Source organism: Oncorhynchus mykiss, chromosome 11 (assembly GCF_057628025.1).
Source record: "Oncorhynchus mykiss isolate SJ-2025 chromosome 11, ASM5762802v1, whole genome shotgun sequence".
Lineage (NCBI taxonomy): Eukaryota > Metazoa > Chordata > Actinopteri > Salmoniformes > Salmonidae > Oncorhynchus > Oncorhynchus mykiss.
The window spans coordinates 8,954,429-8,976,730 of NC_143032.1; the positions used below are offsets into that span (position 1 = coordinate 8,954,429).

The window sequence follows — 22,302 nt, forward strand, 5'->3', positions numbered from 1 at the left end:
TATCCGACGTGTCTTAGTCATGCGCGCATACATTTTTACGTATTTTTGGTCCTGGGAATAATTGGCTTAGGATTTATTCTCCACAGGGATGCTGGCCCATGTTCAAATCAAATTTTGTGTCACATGCCGCGAATACAACAGGTTAGGTTACAAGCTTAGTGAAATGTTTACTTGGAAGCCCTTAACCAACAACACTAAAATAAAAGAAAAAAGAGCTCCAAAATAACAGTGCTATATACAGGGGTACCAAGTCAATGTTCGGAGGTAGAAGTTAGTTGAGGTAATATGTACATGTAGGTAGGGGTGAAATGACTATGCAAGTTGGATAATATTACCCCCAATGTTTTCTGTCCCTCCCTTCAGTACACATATCCCTGGGCCCAAGAAGAAACTAATGAAAAACAACAAAAAAAGTGTTGTGTGGACATAGCCAGGAAGTCAGTGATTTCTTTCCTCTTGGTGTTTTTAATGAAACCTTGTGAATTCAGTTTCAATTACTTGAGAGTACAGTGATTATGCATCTCTTTACCTGCGACTTTCAGAAGATCAATAATTGAATCCTAAAAAAAAAGAAAGCAGGATGAAGATTTACATTTTCGGGCAAATTGGGACGATTCACTTGGAATAGCTTCTCGCAATAATTGAGTGATTGTAGTGCTAAAACTGTGTATTCGAGGATGATTTAAAAAAATAATCATTAGTCCGTGTTTGAGACTCATGCAGTCCAAGTTTTCAATATCACGATGCCCAAAATCTATTTCAATAGCCAAATTCCCCCAATTTGGAATGCAGAGCAGATTCATTTTCCTTGGGCATTACCTAAACGTTACTAGCCACACCTTTTCAGGATAGAAAATGGGATTATTATTTATTTATTTTAAACACGTGAATTACATTTTAGGGTCTGAATCAAACATGTAATAAAAAAATAACATGTTACATATTTATCCCTAGCAAATTCACTCGTGCAAACTCAAGTGTATTGTTGAACTGTCATCTCAAACATTGACTTGTTTTCTAAAAGACCTTATTTGTGGCATAAGAGCCTATTAGCCAAATGTGTTTTTGATTTTATCTTAGGATGAAACTAAATCTAATTCACTGCTTTGTAATAATAAATAATACTGGAAAGTATGAACACTTGTAAAAAGGCAGTTGGCTTAGACACGTTACAGTAAATCATTTAAAATAGTTAGAATAGTAATTGTACCTCACGAGGGTGTTCGGCTTTTGTGTGTTGTTAAAGAGGGTAACTGGAGAAGACCACAAGCTGCAATATGGAACCTTTTGGGCAAGCCGGACAAATTCACATAGAAATGTGGATTATAGATCTGTCATTCTCATTGAAAGCAAGTCTAAGAAGCGGCAGATCTGTTCTGTGCGCTATTTATGTTTCCCGTTTTGTTACATTTTACACCAGCTTCAAACCGCTGAAAATACAATATTGAGTTCTGGAAAATATATTTCACAGCTGTTTAGATGGAAAATGATATCTGCATTTTGCACCTTTAAAGAACACAAAGACATTTGACACTATATTGATATTAAAAATATTGCAGAATGTCAGTCAATAGGTTCAGAATTCTCCCAGCTTTACTTTCAAGAACCGATTTTAAAATGCTTTTGTAACTAGGGACAAATCACAAACAAATTAATCATTTTTACACAACGTCTTTATTTTATTTTTTATTTTTTTCTAATTACAGACTAATGGGTTAAAAATCAAAAAAAGCAAAACATCTTTTTTTTTGTTTAACCCACTCTCCCGTTTCAAAAATGCAAACCTCTCCACACAAACCCACCCCCTATCCCCCCCCCTAAAATAAAAGCTCCGCCCCTCTCGGCTATTACATTAAATCGATGCCTTTAGCCCCACTCCTAGTCCTCGACAAGCCTTGGCTGCACTACGCACGGTTAAAGTCGGGCCCTGGAACCCCTCCACCCTTTATCTGGTCCGGTCTTTCTCACTCCCAATTAAAACAGCTGCTGCCATCTTGACTAGCTCTCGCTATATAAATATGTGTGGTTGTTTGGTTGTGTGGTGTCTGAAGTGTGTGGTTCCTAGTATGTGTGAGTGCGTGCCGGGTGAGTAAGTCAACTCAACGCTTGTTGTAGTAAACACCCCCTGCAGTGGCCCTGTGATCGCCCTGACCCCCTCCCCCCCACACAGACAGGATGGGGTGAGTGTGCATAGCAGGAGCAGAGAGAGAGAGAGACCCTGCCGAGACATTGGGGGGCGCTGCGGCCACTGGAGGAGGGGTTGTCAGCCTCCACTGGTCCTGAAACCTGAAACGACAAGAAGTGGTCTAATATACACAGAGAGGAGAGAAGGAGAAAGAGAGCAGAAGAGGTGAAGAACAAAATGGTAGGAGCAGCAGCACAGAAAGGCAGAGGGGTGCAAGAAGAGGGGGAAAAAGTTTGAGGCCTACAAAAAAAATTAAACTAAACAGAAAAGTTGCCAGAGCTCTGGCCATGCCTTCTTGGGGTGAATGCTACAGACTAAAAGGAAAAGGTTCAATAGACAAAATTTAAAAATATATATATATAAAAAAACAATGACCCACTGAACAGAAGTCACAGCTGTTAAAGATACTGAACACAAGAGAGCGTGAGATGGAACCAGTGGGAGAATATGGTAGCAAAAGTAGTGAGAGTTGGAACTGATCAGAAAACAGAGACAAAGAAATGAAAACGCCCAACACCACAACTTAAAAAAATAAACTACATTTTTGCTCTTGGAAGTTTAACATGGACGGTACATTAAAAAATAAAATTAAAATAAAAAAAGATTCCTTTCTCGTTGATGTTTGCTTTTTCGAAAGCATTTGGGGGCTGTGTTGGGTGTGAGGGTCACAGCCAGACAAAGGAGACAAATCTGCAGCCTGAGATAACATCTTCTCAAAAAAGAAATGCCACCAAATCTCCGACGGCCATCAGATACATTACCAGGGTGACCGCACCATCTCCGCACACGCACGCTCACACACAATCACACACTGTGGCCAGTCTGTCCAGGAGAATACTGTTTTTTTTTTCAGCTTTTTTTTTTCTTCAGTGTTTTTTCCTGGGACTTTTTTTTTTTTTCATTCTTTTTTTTTTTTGTATGGGGACATGGGGTGATAGTAGGGGGTTGGGGGTATTAGTAAGGGGAATACCACGATGTTGTTCGCCCTCGGCCCCTGGAAAAGAGAGAGAAAAAGAGGGTGAGTTTCTTGATTGGCTTAAAGACGGACACCAATTTTAGGGTGTGTGGTGTGGTTGTTAGTGTGCAGGTAGAAAAGGGCCTGATGAGAAGTCAATCTGAGGTAAACTGAGGGGTAAAATATATGTGTGAATAATTGTTTTAAGTATACACAAATTGTTGGTAGGATGACACGTATACCATCTTAATGGTATTGTGCCTTTCTTTGATAAGTGTTGAATTACCACAATTAAAAAAAATTTACAAATATGAATTAACAGTACAGAAAGAAGCGGAGAACAGCTTCAACATTAAAATATCTGATTCTCAGATTATACAGGACTATAGAAATAATGGTGTGGGGGTGTGTGGGACAGTGAGGCACTCTCTCCCTCTTTCTCTCTCTCTCTCTCTCTCTCTCTGCGAGAGCGGCCCCCCCGAGGTCGCTGTTGGGAGAGACCCTGAGGACAGAAGCCTCCATCTCACCCCACAGAAGAGTCAAAGTCATTCACGTGGCAAATGCTAGGAAGGGCAACACCTATAGCTTCAGCACGGAGACTTGACTGACCCCTTCTCCTGACAACCTGAACTGCACCATCACTCAAACACAGCATCAAAGCGCTTTTCCACTCACACAACAGGGTTTCCATTAGGAAAATGTGGAGCCGGACATTTGACAAGCAACATTGAAGACATCTTTACTGGATGTTTGAGAACTGTACTGGCCCCATATAAAATGGGTGAGTTACCTAATTAGTGTGTCCACCCACAGTGCTAAATTTTTATTTTACCTTTATTTAACCAGGCAAGTCAGTTAAGAACAAATTCTTACTTTCAATGACGGCCTAGGAACAGTGGGTTAACTGCCTGTTCAGGGGCAAAACGACAGATTTGTACCTTGTCAGCTCGGGTGATTTGAACCTTCCGGTTACTAGTCCAACGCTCTAACCACTAGGCTACCCAAACCTTATTCAAAATGTGCTAATTCATATCAACAAGACGAGTAACTAAAACAGCAAAATCACTTGCCTGTGTCAATCTACTATAGTAGACAGGTTTAGGCAACCTGCTCTTATTGGTCAGCTTGTCGTGAAAGAAACAGCCTTTTTCAAAACAGACTCTGGGACAGTTCTGGGACGATAGATCCCAAACTCATACAACCAATAGGCTTAGGCTACATAATACAAACGTTCAAAGCAATGAGTCTGATGCAACAGATCAGAACGTTTAGCTTAAAAATGTTGATGAACTATTATATCTTGACATTATAAGCGCAGCAACGCGCACAAGGCAGTAGGCTATACATGAATGTTCACCCCATAATGCAAAATGGGCAGGAAAACGCCGTTGTAAAAATGGCAATGCACAAGTGAGCGGGTTGGAAGTGACAGATGAAAATCTGGTAGAGCTTTAGAGAGAGAGACCTAATGAACTCATTTGAAGCAAGGTAAAACACCCCTCATAATATGTAGCAAAACATTCAGGTTTCAAACAATGATGTATGTTTCCAGAATGCAGATGGCCGCCAGGCCGTCGCTCCACTCTGCGATGCTGAAGCCTGCCTTCCGCTGCGGTTAAAAACGGGGAAAAATACAACCGCCGAAAAATTGTTTTGAACGGTCATCCAACTCGGGGAACTGAGGACTCTAAATCGTCGACATGGGGATTTGACATGGTATTCCCAGTTCGGTTGAAAGCACCACAAGATACAGCAGCATCTCTCTCGGTCAGACAGATTTTACACTCAAAGGCTCTATATAGGTAGGTGTGTGATAAATAAGCGATATAAAATATACTGTACACGTGACAATTTATTTCCACTAAATTATACAAATTAACTTATAGACCGATAAGCATGACCAGTCAAATGCATTAACATCAATTAATAAGCAAAAAAATAATAATAATGCATTATCCCACAATGGGATTTTTTTGTTCTCCCGGACAATTGGTCAACACCAATTTTATTTCTCACCTTTTTTCTAAAAATAATAACCAGATAAAAGCTTCCGAATACCAGCTAACAGAAACCCTGTCTCACACACACACACCACAAACATCAAACCCAGGCATCCAGTACCCACAAACACACAGGTCATACGAGTAGAAACCAGTGGTTAGAATGCTGTGGTCAAAATCAGGCTGCAGGAATGAACCCTCCATTCTGGAAGTGAAGGCAGTGAGTGGGAACGTCTGACCAAGGGGACATCTGTGTGTCTGATGCACCAATGTGTAGTTAACATCACAGTTGGTTTTCGGAGCAAGGCAAAGCATCCGGACTCATGCTTTTCGTCTCCCTATAGCGGGGCCACCTGTTCCCAGGCTAGTCTATGTATAGGAGTGTGGTGGGCATACGATTGGGACCGGTACCAAATCAACTACACTCACCAGGATGTCATTCTTACCAAATGTGTTAAATAGGACTTCAAAAGTTGAGCCCCTCTAAAAGATCAGTGATTGACGATCATATCAACTCCCATAGAGGGGCCAATGAGGTACTACTACATAGGACTAAACTGACCCCATTGGTCTAGTAGTGAGTGGAAAGGTTGTTCCATTGGTCAGAATCTGTCAGTGCACGTCAGTTGGCGAGGATTCTCATTGTGCTTGCTCTGCAGCCCCTCTTCTCAGCGAAACAATATTTAAAAATAAAAAATAAAATAAAAAAACAGGACATGGGCCCAGAGACAGAGCTCCAGAGTGAGGCCCACTGAGCGCTCAATGAGTCATCATGGGAACCCCCCCCTCTCACCTCACACTGAGAGACACCGTAGGACACACACTCCAGGGAGACACACCAGACTCCCAGTGCACAGCACTTTGATCCACTCCAGGTTTTACATACATAGGGGGCAAGCTTTTGTACAGATTGAAAACAAATCCAGATACCAGGGGTGTTGCTTCGGAAAAGGTCACAGGCAAAACACGGCTCTGGAGCACCTGGCCCAGGACAGGTGAACACACAGCTGGCCCAGGAGAGGTGAACACACAGCTGGCCCAGGACAGGTGAACACACAGCTGGCCCAGGACAGGTGAACACACAGCTGGCCCAGGACAGGTGAACACACAGCACTGCGTTGATGAGATGGAACACAGGATGGATACAGGCTACTGCTCAACACTGGTACATCATTAGAACAACTGAACTATCATAGATACACATGCCAATTAAAGTTTAAGCAATGCATTTACAAAGATTAACGTCTTTGCATTTAAAATCGTCACGGCATCATAATGATCAAATTATAAAATGGAATACGACCATCAGCACTGAACAAAATGAGAACAAACTGACATTTAAGTGAAACACTTTGCCTGTCACCTTTAGCATTAATGAGCCGCACTGTGGGAGAGATGCCCACTCACAGTCCGTGTGTACATGTAATGTAGCTCCAAGCCATACAAACAGCCTGCCTCCCATACATGTACAGCCTGGGTGGACCTCACTGCTGTGGGCTGAGAGTTTAGCTGCCTCCTCTGAAACAGTTATAGATGGTGCACGCAACAAGACCCCCCCCCCCAATCGAACCTACCCGACTCCCTCCCACCTGTCTCTCTCTCCACAACCCCACTCTAAAGGAAACCTTTCCTCCACTCTGCTGTGGAAACTCCTTCACTGATCATCAATGGCAGCCACAGATTCAGTCTCCTCCCTCTACAGGCAGACGTATAGACATGCCTTCTCAATGATTCTCTATATGGCCAGTTTCAGCCCAGACACTTATTGATGGACAGTGATGCTTTGGGGCCCCCCCCCCCCAGCTAGCTATCTTCCCTCCCTCCCTCCCTTTCCCCGGGGCCAGCCATCCTCCCCCCCCCCCCCGAGCCCAGCCATCCTCCCTCCCACCCCCCCGAGCCCAGCCATCCTCCCTCCCACCCCCCCGAGCCCTCGGGGCTGGCCACCCCCCCCCGGGGCTAACAACGCTTCACGGGGTCCTCTTCTCCCCCCGCTAACCGTCTCCTGCTCTGATCATCCCCCACTACTTCTATAATCCCACTACTCAGTCTTCTGCCCCTTCACATCTCCATATTCCTCCTCCTCCCTCCGGTAATGGCCAGCTGTCTCCTAATCTCAGGGTGCTCACCTGAAGGCCCGTCCTCTGCCCCTGGGCGGTGCGTAGCCACTGTAGTAACGTGCACGTGACGAGTTAAAGTTTCCTCCTCGTGAGCGGAAGCGGGCCCGGGGGAACCCGCGGTCTGTGGTGCTGATGCCTGGCCTGTTCGTCCTCTTCACCCCCACCTGCCAGAACCAAGAGCGAGGATAAACAGGACTCCACAAGTCAGACACTAGTACAGGGTCATGTACATCAGTCTCAGTCCCAAGTAGGAAATCTGACTGAAATTCACTTCATAGGCAGATACGTCGACATCGGTCGAAATCCTGAGATTATCCCAGTTCTTTAGTTGAAATCGACACTGGCACTTGAATTTTTCCTACTAGCGCTGACGTTGCCGAAAGCTACAGAGGAAAATGTACTCACCATGACAGATGTGGTTGTGTAACCAAACTCTCAATATGAATACACTAACTATAGGTCATTCTGGATAAGAGTGTCTGCCAAACGGGTCAAATGGAAATGCAATCACAGGAGGTTGGTGGCACCTCAATTGGGGAGGAGGGGTTTGTGGTAATACCTGGAGCAGAATGATCTGAAATTCACGGTTCCTATGTTTGTTGCCATTCCATTAGGTTCCAGCTATTACGAAACGTCCACCCCTCAGCAGCCTCCACTAATGTGTACATCGTCGCATCCTTACCTTAATCTGCCTTCCTCTGAACAGAGACTCGTCCAATGCCATGGCCGTCCTCACAGACTCCTTGTCTGAAAACTCGATATAGGCAAACCTGCAACAGCAGCAGAAACATAAAAAAATGGGTCACAAACGACAAATCGCAGAGAACGGAAATATTGAAGCTCTAAAATCTCAAAGCACAATTCACTAAACAAATGTTGACACCTCTTTTTCTCAATTCCCTTAACGAGAATAAACTGTGATTAACAACGCTTAAATTTGAACAACCAGATCGGCAGTTTCTACGCACTTCAGAATAGACCCCTCCAGGCTATTAGAATAAGCTGTAACATTACTGGGAATTGGAGTCAGTGTGCAATTAACTTGTTTATATGCAGTACTGGCAAAGGCCGTCATTGTAAATAAGAATTTGTTCTTAACTGACTTTCCTAGTTAAAAAGGTTAACTTCATATTTAAGGTCGAAGCGCCGCCTCAATGAGTACTATTTTACTGCGAACGTCCACACGAGGCTACAAAACATTGAGTTTTTCCAGGAAAGCTGTGATTGAGTCCCTTATTTATATATACATTTTTTTTTTTAAAGGCATCAATTGTCACTATCGAGCCGTTACTGTAGCAGTGTCCTGACTATGAACATTGGTCGGTTAACTTGGAAATAATCCTGTCAGTGAGGGTTATGCAACCTCGGCATTCGAATGGCATCATAGTCGGTGCTCTTCCAGAAAGACTTAATTGTGGTCTGTCGTTCCCATCTGTAGGTGAAGCCTTCATGCACCAGGATGGTCCCCCCATCCTATCAACGGCGATTATTGGAGAACAAAAAAAAATAAATAGCAAATACTGATTATTATTATTATTATTTTTTTTTTAAACGGCCGATTTTTAAAATGTATTTGTAATAATGACAACAATACTGAATGAACACTTATTTTAAATTAATATAATACAATATATATATATATAATATAATCTATTTAGCCTCAAATAAATAAACATGTTCAATTGGGTTTAAATAATGCAAAACCAAAGTGTTGGAGAAGAAAGTAAAAGTGCAATATGTGCCATGTAAGAAAGCTAACATTTGAGTTCCTTGCTCAGAACATATGAAAGCCGGGTGGTTCCTTTTAACATGAGTCTTCAATATTTAATCCATGGCGGTGTAGTGTGTTACGAATGGTTCTTTGAGACTGTGGTCCCAGCACTCTTCAGGTCATTGACCGGGTCCTGTCGTGTAGTTCTGGGCTGATCCCTCACTTCCCTCATGATCATTGATGCCCCACGAGGTGAGATCTTGCATGGAGCCCCAGAACGAGGGTGATTGACCTTCATCTTGAACGTCTTCCATTTTCTAATAATTGTGCCAACAGTTGTTGCCTTCTCACCAAGCTGCTTGCCTACGACCTCCACTCATCACTGTAAAACGCTCCCTGAAACACTTCAGCGAGCAGGCCTTTCTAATCCACCTGGCCGGGGTATCCTGGAAGGATATTGATCTCATCCCGTCAGTAGAGGATGCCTGGATATTTTTTTTAAATGCCTTCCTAACCATCTTAAATAAACATGCCCCATTCAAGAAATTTAGAACCAGGAACAGATATAGCCCTTGGTTCTCCGCAGACCTGACTGCCCTTAACCAACACAAAAACATCCTATGGCGTTCTGCATTAGCATCGAACAGCCCCCGTGATATGCAGCTGTTCAGGGAAGCTAGAAACCATTATACACAGGCAGTTAGAAAAGCCAAGGCTAGCTTTTTCAAGCAGAAATTTGCTTCCTGCAACACTAACTCAAAAAAGTTCTGGGACACTAAAGTCCATGGAGAATAAGAACACCTCCTCCCAGCTGCCCACTGCACTGAAGATAGGAAACACTGTCACCACTGATAAATCCACCATAGTTGAGAATTTCAATAAGCATTTTTCTACGGCTGGCCATGCTTTCCACCTGGCTACTCCTACCCCGGTCAACAGCACTGCACCCCCCACAACAACTCGCTCAAGCCTTCCCCATTTCTCCTTCTCCCAAATCTGCTCAGCTGATGTTCTGAATGAGCTGCAAAATCTGGACCCCTACAAATCAGCCGGGCTAGACAATCTGGACCCTTTCTTTCTAAAATTATCTGCCAAAATTGTTGCCACCCCTATTACTAGCCTGTTCAACCTCTCTTTCGTGTCGTCTGAGATTCCCAAAGATTGGAAAGCAGCTGCGGTCATCCCCCTCTTCAAAGGGGGTGACACTCTTGACCCAAACTGCTACAGACCTATATCTATCCTACCATGCCTTTCTAAGGTCTTCGAAAGCCAAGTCAACAAACAGATTACCGACCATTTCGAATCTCATCATACCTTCTCTGCTATGCAATCTGGTTTCAGAGCTGGTCATGGGTGCACCTCAGCCACGCTCAAGGTCCTAAATGATATCTTAACCGCCATCGGTAAGAAACATTACTGTGCAGCCGTATTCATTGATCTGGCCAAGGCTTTCGACTCTGTCAATCACCACATCCTCATCGGCAGACTCGACAGCCTTGGTTTCTCAAATGATTGCCTCGCCTGGTTCACCAACTACTTCTCTGATAGAGTTCAGTATGTCAAATCGGAGGGTCTGCTGTCCGGACCTCTGGCAGTCTATGGGGGTGCCACAGGGTTCAATTCTTGGACCGACTCTCTTCTCTGTATACATCAATGAGGTCGCTCTTGCTGCTGGTGAGTCTCTGATCCACCTCTACGCAGACGACACCATTCTGTATACTTCTGGCCCTTCTTTGGACACTGCGTTAACAACCCTCCAGGCAAGCTTCAATGCCATACAACTCTCCTTCCGTGGCCTCCAATTGCTCTTAAATACAAGTAAAACTAAATGCATGCTCTTCAACCGATCGCTACCTGTACCTACCCGCCTGTCCAACATTACTACTCTGGACGGCTCTGACTTAGAATACGTGGACAACTACAAATACTTAGGTGTCTGGTTAGACTGTAAACTCTCCTTCCAGACCCATATCAAACATCTCCAATCCAAAGTTAAATCCAGAATTGGCTTCCTATTTCGCAACAAAGCATCCTTCACTCATGCTGCCAAACATACCCTTGTAAAACTGACCATCCTACCAATCCTCGACTTCGGCGATGTCATTTACAAAATAGCCTCCAATACCCTACTCAACAAATTGGATGCAGTCTATCACAGTGCAATCCGTTTTGTCACCAAAGCCCCATATACTACCCACCATTGCGACCTGTACGCTCTCGTTGGCTGGCCCTCGCTTCATACTCGTCGCCAAACCCACTGGCTCCATGTCATCTACAAGACCCTGCTAGGTAAAGTCCCCCCTTATCTCAGCTCGCTGGTCACCATTGCATCTCCCACCTGTAGCACACGCTCCAGCAGGTATCTCTCTCTAGTCACCCCCAAAACCAATTCTTTCTTTGGCCGCCTCTCCTTCCAGTTCTCTGCTGCCAATGACTGGAACGAACTACAAAAATCTCTGAAACTGGAAACACTTCTCCCTCACTAGCTTTAAGCTCCAACTGTCAGAGCAGCTCACAGATTACTGCACCTGTACATAGCCCACCTATAATTTAGCCCAAACAACTACCTCTTTCCCTACTGTATTTTATTTATTTATTTAGCTCCTTTGCACCCCATTATTTTTATTTCTACTTTGCACATTCTCCCATTGCAAATCTACCATTCCAGTGTTTTACTTGCTATATTGTATTTACTTTGCCACCATGGCCTTTTTGCCTTTACCTCCCTTATCTCACCTCATTTGCTCACATCGTATATAGACTTGTTTATACTGTATTATTGACTGTATGTTTGTTTTACTCCATGTGTAACTCTGTGTCGTTGTATGTGTCGAACTGCTTTGCTTTATCTTGGCCAGGTCGCAATTGTAAATGAGAACTTGTTCTCAACTTGCCTACCTGGTTAAATAAAGGTGAAATAAATAAAATAAATAAATATTGTCCTGTAGCCCATCCCAGCCTTGCGCAGGTCTACAATTTTATCCCTGATGTTCTTACACAGCTCTCTGGTCTTGGCCATTGCGGAGAGGTTGGAGTCTGTTTGATTGAGTATGTGGACAGGTGTCTTTTATACAGGTAATGAGTTCAAACAGGTGCAGTTAATACAGGTAATGAGTGGAGAACAGGAGGGCTTCTTAAAGAAAAAGCTAACAGGTCTGTGAGAGCCAGAATTCTTACTGGTTGGTAGGTGATGAAATACTTATGTCATGGAATAAAATGCAAATTAATTACTTAAAAATCATGTGATTTTCTGGATTTTTGTTTTAGATTCCGTCTCACAGTGTAAGTGTACCCATGATAAAAAAGTACAGACCTCTACATGCTTTGTAAGTAGGAAAACCTGTAGTGTATCAAATACTTGTTCTCCCACTGTATGAGAGAAAAAGAGACTCACATCAATGATGTGTGGCATTCAGAGGGTGAATGGGCAAGACAAAAGATTGAAGTGCCTTTGAACAGAGTATGGTAGCAGGTGCCAGGCACACCAGTTTGTGTCAAGAACTGCAGAGCCGCTGGGTCTTTCACACTCAAAAGTTTGTGTGTATCAAGAACGGTCCACCACCCAAATTGACAACTGTGGGAAGCTTTGGAGTGAACAAGGACCAGGGATGCTGGACCAATACTTTCCACAGAACACCTTATAGGAGTGCATGCCCCGACGAATTGAGGCTGTTCTGAGGGAAAGGGGTGCAACTCAATATCAGGAAGGTGTTCTAAATATTTTGTTCACGCATACACTTTTTTTTTTTGGGGCAGTGGTGGTAAGAAATGTATATAGAGGAATTCAATGAATATAGAGGAAACATTGACACTAGTCATGAATTGTGCATGGCTATAGTAATGGATACCATTATGTCAGAAAATAAAACCTTTGTGCTCCATTACAGCTGGGATAAACCAGAAATTGACACCGACCACTTATCGCAGGCATTTTGCTGATATTGTTCATTGGGATAAGTAGCCTATACTAGATCAATATAAAGTTACAAATGATTACGCGTGGTCTGTGGTTGTGAGGCCAGTTGGACATACTGCTAAATTCTCTAAAACAAAAGTTGGAGGTTGTTTATGGTAGAAATATTAACATTCAAATTTTCCCAACAACAGCACTGGTGGACATTCCTGCAGTCAGCATGCCAATTGGGCGCTCCCTCAACTTGAGACATTGTGTTGTGTAACAAAACTGCATATTTTAAGAGTGGCCTTATTGTCCCCCAGCACAAGGTGAACATGTGGATCGTGCTGTTTAATCAGCTTCTTGACATGCCTCACCTGTCAGGTGGATGGATAAGCTTGTCAAAGGAGAAATGCGTACCCATTGAGATGGAAACTAAATTGTGCGCAAAGTGAGAGAAATAAGCTTTTTTTGTGCATTTGGAACATTTCTGGGATCTTTTACTTCAGCGCATGAAACCAACACTTCACATGTTGCGTTTATATATTTTCTATGTTTAAAGGATCATTTTAAAAAATATAAATAAATAGTGCAATTTACTGTTAGAAACGTGTTCCGGTTATCGTTATCGCATAAATTCTGGCAATTTATTGTGAGAACCCCCCCCCCCCACATAACACTATGCACTATTGCGGTCAGTCCACTTTAGACCATGTGGACCTTAAGGTCTAACCAAGCAAGGGAAACAATGTTAAATTAGTCATACAAGCAAGCACGTGCACCAATAAGCATCCAGTGCACCGCCAAACCACGTGCTAGTTTACCAAAGAAACAGCTTTGCTCATAGACCCATCTTAGCTGTGTGATGATAGAAGGTGGTGTCGGATGAACACAGATCTGTAACGTTTTTTTAAATTGTATTTATTTTTTACGTATCCAATAATGGGTGTGTGTTACTCAGTGGCACATGGATGATCAACATAGACTTGGTGAGCCTGTAGATTTAGGTTGGTCTCGATCAGTGGCTCCCAAACCTTTTCACTTGGGCCTTTCACAAGCCTAGTCTGAAGGTAGGAGGGTATCAGTTCCTTTCTTATCTCTTATATACAGTGCCTTGCGAAAGTATTCGGCCCCCTTGAACTTTGCAACCGTTTGCCACATTTCAGGCTTCAAACATAAAGATATAAAACTGTATTTTTTTTGTGAAGAATCAACAAGTGGGACACAATCATGAAGTGGAACGACATTTATTGGATATTTCAAACTTTAACAAATCAAAAACTGAAAAATTGGGCGTGCATGTGATATATATATAAATTACTTTTCATCCATGTATGAAGCTGTTAATCAATGTGTTCCTATGGGCTAATAGCAGTATGGACCAATTCAATGTTTCAAAACAATTTTATATTTTTTAATACCTTAAAGGGCCCTAAAATATAAAAACAAATAACTAAACGAACCTTGGTATGACCTTAAAACAATTCCATGTTAGCTTAGTAGAACCCCCATCACACAATACATCACAGTACCACTTCATATTTTGTAGCATGGTGATGGCTGTATCATGTTATGGGTATGCTTGTCATCGGCAAGGACTTGGGAGTTTTTTCAGAATGAAAAACAGAATTGAGCTAAGGACCGGTAAAAATCCTACAGGAAAACCTGTGTCGGTCTGCTTTCCAACAGATACAGGCAGACAAATCAACAGGACAATAACCTAAAACACAAGGTCAAATATACACAAGTTGCTTACCAAGACAACATTGAATGTTTCTGAGTGGCCTAGTTACAGTTGACTTAAATTGGTTTGAAAATCTAGACTTTAAAATGGCTGTCTAGCAATGTCCAACAACCAACTTGACAGAGCTGGAAGACTTTTTAAAATAATAAAAACGGGCAAATAATGTACACAATCTAGGTGTGCAAAGCTCTTAGACTTAGATGTAATTAGAGAACGATCCATATGCATTTATTTATTTTTTTAGGGCCGATGCAGATTCTAGGGCCAAGGAGGTCGTTAATTCAATATCATTTGAAAATATTTCTGACAATTTCCCAGAGACAGCCATGTATGCATTTTAAAATCCAACCATAATGATTTTTTTTTTTGGAACCAAACTACATAACATGTTAATAATTTTACTTGAATGGTTAAACTCCCGATAAACTGGATAAGTTAAGATTGAATAGGGCTACTCACAATACAGGTGAATGCATATTTTAATAGGAATGTGTGCATGCAGCGAGTTATAGAGCTCGTTTTGCCTGATTAGTGGAGTCTGGTTTCCTTCCATGTGGAAGTTATAGTCAAAGTCAACGGGTGTGAATACTTTCTGAAGGCTCTGTACATCCATGTGAATGAAAGTGGGCTACATCGCTAACCTGCACATTGAGTGTAGACAATTACAATCGAGTAAAGTACGTTGTGTATACTCATTCCTCTAGACCATGTATGACCACATTGGGGTACGCAATGCCGTCGGGGCTACGCCAAATTAAATGTGAGTCACATTCATTTGTTGAAAGAAAGAAAAAACGTCCACATTTTCTAACAGCTCATTTATATTTTCCAACAGGGCTATACATTTGGGTGAGTTTAAAAATAAAATAAATTACCTGAGTAGCGTTGTTTCACTGCCAAAAATAAAATTAAACCATCTAGTGTTCAGTGAAATAACACAATGTCAAATACAGGTAGCCTAGTCAAATAATTAACATCCAATCACATTAACCGTTACTCTCTACTCGCTATACAAGCTCTACTGGGAGTACTGCTACTACCAGCAGTACTACACCTGCACCTGTCGACAACACAAGGTGTTCTGCTTCCATAAGCACATCCAATGCTAGCATCAGTAATTCTACATTTGTTGTTAGCCCAGCTAGCATGGACACTGACCATTGTGAACCTGATGCAGCTGAAGAGTTACTGACCCCTGACCCGGGAAAGCACCGAACAGACAGGTACGTTGGACCATCAAAGAGGTGCAAATATGATGAGAACTACATTGATTTGGGGTTCACTTATAAAATCGGGAGTAGTGCCTTTCCTCAGCCACAGTGTATTATATATGCAAAAGTACGATCTCACAACTCAGTGAAGCCTTCACTCTTGTCTTTGTTTATAAATATATGCACATGTCAATTTGAAAAATAAGCCACGGGAGTTTGAGCGAGAATAAAGACGACTTTTGAGTAGTAAGACATGTATAAAAGCAACAGATATCATTAATAAGAAGGGGCTGGAAGCGTCTTATATGGTGAGCTACCGAGTGGCCTAGGACAGGCAAGCCCCATACTATTGTGGAGGACTTCATTCTTCCTGCTGCCGTGGATATGGCTGGGGGAATGCTGGGGGAAAAGGCACAAAAAAAAAAAACCTGTACAGACAATGCCTTCAAACAACATTGTTTCACGGCACATCAGTGACATGGCAGGAGATGTTTTGAAACAAATACTGCTCTTCTGCAAAGCACTGGAAACCAGGAAAGGATTTTTTATAAAAATAAATAAATAAATACTGGACAGCTTTGTGACATCAAAAGGACTTGTGGTCAAGATGTGTTGGTATCTGTACTGATGGCGCAAAAGCCATGACAGGGAGACATAGTGGAGTGGTAACGCGCGTGCCAGCAGTTGCTTCCGACGCCACTTGGGTACACTGCAGCATCAACAGAGAGGCTCTTGCTGTCAAGGGAATGCCTGACAGCTTGAAAGACGTTTGACACAACAGTGGAAATGGTTAACTTAGTTAAAGCAAGGACACTGAACTCGCGTGTATTTTCTGCACTACGCAATGATATGGGCAGCGACCATGTAACGCCTTAACACAGAAGTGCTCTGGTTATCAAGGGGCAAAGTATTGACACGCCGCTCAATTAAATAAATACCATTTAAAAAACGAGCTTAAAGTTCTTTAATGACCACCATTTTTACTTGTCTGACCGCTTGCATGATGACGAGTTTCTCACACAACTGGCCTATCTGGGTGATGTTCTTTTTCAAGTCTGAATGATCTGATTTGAGGATTACAAGGACTCTCCGCAACTATATTCAATGTTCGGGACAAAATTGAGGCTATGATTAAGAAGTTGGAGCTCTTCTCTGTCTGCATTAATAACAAGGACAACACACAGGTCTTTCCCCTCATCGTATAATTGTGTGCTAATGAACTCAAGCTTCCAGACAATCAAATAGCGAAGGACCGGAATGAGTTGGGCACGCAAAGAAGCAGGTTCTTTCCCAAAACAGACGACACAAACAACTGGATTCTTTATCCCCTTCATGCCCTGCCTCCAGTCCACTTACCGATATCTGAACAAGAGAGCCTTGTGGAAATTGCAACAAGGGGTTCTGTGAAAATTGAATTGAAAAATCAGAAGCCACTGCCAGATTTCTGGATTGGGCGACGCTCAGAGTATCCTGCCTTGGCAAATCGTGCTGTTAAGACACCGATACCCTTGACAACCACTTACCTATGTGAGAGTGGTTTCTCGGCCCTCACTAGCATGAAAACTAAATACAGGCACAGACTGGAAAATTATGACAGACGCTATCCAATACAACATTGCAGAGTTATGTGCACCCTTTCAAGCACACACTTCTCATTAAACCTGTGGTGGGTTATTCACCATTTGATAAACAAATAAGATTTTATATGTAAGATGATTAAATAAAAAGCATAACTATTGACTGTTATTATTTGTGCCCTGGTCCTATAAGAGCTCTTTGTCACTTCCCACAAGCCAGGTTGTGACAAACTCACACTCATTCTTATGTTTAATAAATGTATCATGTAGTGTGTGTGTGTGGCAGGATTACAATGATGGCAACAAAAAAAAAAAAACATTTGAGAGTGTGCTGACCCTGGTGCCAGAGGGGGGTACACAGCTGGAGGTTGAATGTTTGAAGGGGTACGGGACTATAACAAATTTGGGAATCCCTGCTCTAGATGACTGATAGAAGACGGTAGTATTGTGTACTCACAGGCCTGTAGTGAAAGAGCACATGGAGGAACGGGGTGTAGATACGTACCCTTTGGGATGCCCTGTGAACTTGTCGCACAGGATGGTGACTCTGTTGACGGAGCCGCAGCCGTGGAAGTGGGCTTCTAGCTCCTCCGCCGTGGCGCCGTAATCCACCTTTCCACAGAGAGGGAGAACAAGTGAGATACCTCTGACAAACAGAGTGGCTAGTCGATTCCATATTGGAGAATTCACTCGGAGCCAAAAACCCAAATTAAAAAGTTTCTGCACAAATGCATGTGAAAATCATGCACTAATGTCAACAGGCCATCATGGCCGCACTAATGTCAACGGGACATTTATGGAAATTTGAGTCGGCCCTTTAAAAACTGATAGTAAATGCAAACTGATAGGCCTGACAAGGAGAATTACCACATACATGCAAACAGAGCAACCAAGGACGCGTATCTCCTTTCACGAGCTATTCGATAAATATCTAGATACATGGCCTTAGTTTGAAATGACCGTGTGAGTCGGTTTGATTAGAGGGAACGAATTGATGCGATTTAGTTCGATAGACTTGTGTGTGGCATGAACACATTTATTTTCCATTTTGAATTCAAATCTGCTGCTGATGGGAGCTCAGGAGCTGGGCCTCTGAGCTGGATCCGTCTGCTTACTTCTCTAAACTAAATGGCTGTGTGTGTCTCAATGTCAACGGTGTATATGTAGGTACCTGAGCTGACCCATACAGCAGACTGAGCAGCTACCAGGCCACTATCAGATTAAGGGTGGGGAATGTATACTTTTAGTCCCCCGACTTATCTGAAATCACCATCACCCACTGATTAAAATTGTGAGCTGGTACTAAGGCAATACTTATTAGCAAAAAAAAAATATGAAAATTATCTTGTTCATGGAAAAATGACCAAACACGCTGACTGCTTAAAGCAAAACTACCAAAACGATGTATTTCGTTAGCCTGGACAATCGGAATGTTTGAAAACCCCCAATCAGCAGTTGCGTCCACTCTGTTAGGCTACACAACTCTGGTAAAACAATTTTCTACAGCCTACTTGCTAACTATTAGTTGAGTGACAAGCAAATGACATTGCTTGTCACGACTAATAAAGCCTACGACTTGACATTGCGAAAGCCATTTGAGAAGCATCTGAAAGCTGTAGGTGCCGCACAGATGTTCAAATAGCCTATTAGAAAAGAAATAGGCCTACCTCTTGTTGGCGCGAGCAGCTGTGCCTCCCGCACTGTGCGCACAGTTGTGACAGTCATACACAGTTACATGCATAAAAGCTTGATAGGTTACTGAACTGAACGAGAGGACGCATCAATTCCATCCCAACAGATAAAACAATGAGTAAAAACATTAGTGACTTGGGCGATTTGTAAAAGTGAGAACCGGTTTTCTGATCGATGCATGCTTGTATTTGGATTGGATTGGGGCTCCCCTGACCAAATGCATTGTATCTTAACATTTTTTTTACCAGGGACCGACGCATATTGGGGAATCGTTACATCCCTAAGAACAACCCAAATAACATCCAGGGAGGTTAAAGGGAGGCGAAGCCTTACGTTTCCAACGTAGATTGATCTTGCGTCGGCTTCCATTTTCTCCTCGATGGACATGATGACGGGACCGGCTAATGAGAGCACAATTGAGCAATGAGTGAAATTTAAAAACGGTGAACTAAAGAACAAACAGATATACATTTGGATGAGTCTGATATTAATCTGTCTTGCATCTGCTCTCTGGAAACGTCAGTGAAATATAACATTCAGTCGGTGTTCTCAAACATATTTTTGGAAGACATTCTCCGAGGGCAATTCTTTACTCTTTCCTCCCACAAACTCACCTGGTGGAGGGCTAAGGTTCATCTGTTTCTCCACCTCGTTCTGTAACTCCTTCAGCTTTTCTGCTTCCTCCTCCATTTCTCGCACCCGGGCTTTGATTGCCTCCAGCTCCTGAAAAAAAAATATAAAACAAAGAGACACCTATCAATTACAAAGACCACCACATCAGTCAGGACAGAAATCAGCTGGGGGAAAAAAAAGAAACCAAAGGAATATATCCACCTGTGACCTGCATGCACATAACACAATTGAAATTTCAGCAGCCTGAGCTGACCCCATTTCTACTTCTGAGTGGAACAGCCTGGCTGGCACATGACCACTGGCTGGGTCTTTGTAACAGGCAGGATTTATTCACCATTCATTTCAGACACTCTACAGACACAGCTGCATTCTCAACTAGATAACGGTAGACATGCACTCACTGAATGACAACATTTGCATTGCAGTGAAACCCATTCCAGATATTGGGGGATGTCATACATGACCCACAACCAATAGACGAATTCCAACAGCTTTGACAGGCTTCAAACGGACACTGAAATTCATGGCAACAACATGGGTTATTTGACTCGGTCATCACTGATACATGTCTGTATTTTGTTGCATATTTTGTGTCTCTTCCCTCCCTCCCCCTTATGAAAATATTTTAGGACGCAAGCCCAGCCCTAAAAATAAAGACCCGAAGGATGCGGGCCCAGCCCTAAAAAAATAAAATAACACTTCACCCCCACAACTGCTTTTCAACACATTCTGTGTCAACGACCACATTCACGTGCGTATAAAACCTGAAATAATGTAGCTATAAAAAAACATTCAAACGCAAACCTAAAGCTTTAATTTCAAAGTATTGGCAATCCGCATCTTTGCACACAACTACAATAATATCCATGACCCACAAATGTATTAACAGAATACTTGTACTCAAAAGAGTACATCAAAGACTAATCGCTCGCACAAACGTGCTTGTGTTGTGCATCCCTCTAACGTTAAATGCCTTACGTGGGAAGATGAACGTGTGTCAAGAGGCATGTCATCTTGATCGTCCCAATTAGCGAAGTTAGCGACTCGGCTCCCTCCACTACATCAAGCCTGAGTGTCCATATAAAATCGTACCTACAATAGCGCAAGTGCCGCATACCCTTTGCTAGCATTTTAGCTATATGCGGTTAGAAGGGTGGCTAACAGCACATTAAAACGCTTGCTTGTAGCTAGTAAAATGACCGTTAATTGACTATCATATGATGTATACGCTTCTATTTCAGCAGCTGTCAGCGTATGAGGAAAACAAAGGAGGCGTGTTTACCGTGAGCTCTCTCCGTGTCTGCAGATAGACTCGCAATGCCGCGGCTAATGGCGCCTGTCCTACCCTCGCCCCTGTCCACATCTCGGGCTCACATTTTAGCGACGAATATTTTTTTTCCTTCTCCCCCCACTAGGTCGACAACTCTGCTGCAGAGAAACTACCACCGCTGCTGCGCCAACATGGCCGCCAAAAACCACGCATGTCACCACCCATTTATACTGCACTGCGTGAGCCACAATGGCGGTTATATCGACCAAAGAGAGATAAGTCACAGTCACATACCACCACAGGGTATATAAATATAGCTAAATCCATCTTAAAATAACGTGTTTACACCCACAATACAGATCGTACAACAGACATTTGTCTCAACTTTTAGAGAGGCTTTGGGCATAAACTATGCCCTTCACTTACCGGGTCCTCAATTGCAGCTTCTCCTTCCTCTAATCCCGGCTCCTCATCGCCAACACCCGGGTCTTCTAGTTCTGGGTGCCCTGGATCTGAGTCCAGTAGGGATTCTTCCGTCATTCCTGAGTCCAGTCCGTTACCGAACTCCGCCATCGCCCAATTCCGGTTGATCCGACCCGCCTCGTGGCTAAATCAACGTTACAGGCCACTACTCACACCGGGGGGGAGAGTGAGCGGGGCAAAGGAAGAAGAAAAAAAAAAACGGCTGAACACGCCGCTTAGGAAAGTTAAACGTGAAATAAAAGGCGAGCTTCAACTCTTGCCTCTGTCCGAACGGGTTCAACGGATAATATATGCTACGATTTCACAGACTAGTGGCTACTTCAGTTTTATGTCGCGAATTTTCTGAAGATAATCTACAGTGATATACATGAAGAAATATACATAAAATCGAGGATTCTCTTCGCTAGCGCCGTGTCCCTCCGTTCAGAAATGGATGCCGGGGGGTGGAGTTACGTTTCACTGCGGGCGTGAACTCGCAATTTTATTAGTCAGTTGATGATCGTAGACACACACTCCTGCGTCTATTGGATATCTGGCAGCACATTCTCTTTTTAACATTTTTTGTCTTAAACTTCAAAATCTGATTCGATTAGAAATCTGTCAATCACAAGGCCCACTCCCCCATTTGTTTTGCGACCTATGATTGCATTATCATTAATGGAGTCTTTTTGTAGGCACTAACTCCGCCATGGATCGTTGGACAAAGCCTATGAATGAGGAAAATTGTGTTTTTGGAGGGTTTTTGGCTAAATAACAAAAATAAAGGTGTAACATACAGGCTTTGGAGATCACATTCGTTTTGTTGAAATAATCATCAGCTAACGTCACC

General features: G+C 42.8%; 1 protein-coding gene and 1 long non-coding RNA gene across 5 annotated transcripts; one reads left to right on the forward strand and one right to left on the reverse strand.

Moving 5' to 3' along the window:
- Positions 1-1,655: 1,655 nt before the first annotated feature.
- On the reverse strand, positions 1,656-22,000 carry LOC110535217 (polyadenylate-binding protein 2). 4 transcript variants are annotated; one of them, XM_036934769.2, is made up of 7 exons: positions 21,417-22,000; positions 19,702-19,810; positions 19,421-19,488; positions 17,901-18,007; positions 7,940-8,027; positions 7,267-7,421; positions 1,656-3,179 (listed from the first exon to the last, which is right to left on the reverse strand). In XM_036934769.2, the coding sequence occupies exons 1-7, from the start codon at positions 21,561-21,563 to the stop codon at positions 3,140-3,142; spliced, it is 714 nt and encodes a 237-aa protein (XP_036790664.1). In that variant the 5' UTR covers positions 21,564-22,000; the 3' UTR covers positions 1,656-3,139. The 4 variants fall into 4 exon arrangements, with proteins under 4 accessions (XP_036790664.1, XP_036790662.1, XP_036790663.1 ...); XM_036934767.2 differs by having other exon boundaries at positions 1,656-2,286; positions 21,417-21,999; XM_036934768.2 differs by lacking the exon at positions 21,417-22,000 and adding an exon at positions 21,003-21,141 and having other exon boundaries at positions 1,656-2,286.
- LOC149979465 (uncharacterized) lies at positions 3,026-6,700 on the forward strand. Its single transcript, XR_016484339.1, has 2 exons — positions 3,026-6,135; positions 6,188-6,700. It is a non-coding gene; the product is annotated as an uncharacterized LOC149979465 (long non-coding RNA).
- Positions 22,001-22,302: the final 302 nt, after the last annotated feature.

Coding starts and splice junctions, on each gene's coding strand:
- LOC110535217 (XM_036934767.2), bottom strand. CDS start 21,563: ATGGCGGAGTTCGGTAACGGACTGGACTCAGGAATGACGGAAGAATCC. Junction 7,422..7,939: donor TCAGAGGAAGGCAGATTAAG/GTAAGGATGCGA, acceptor TGGTTCTGGCAG/GTGGGGGTGAAGAGGACGAA. Junction 2,287..7,266: donor GGCAGAGGACGGGCCTTCAG/GTGAGCACCCTG, acceptor TTGTCGTTTCAG/GTTTCAGGACCAGTGGAGGC.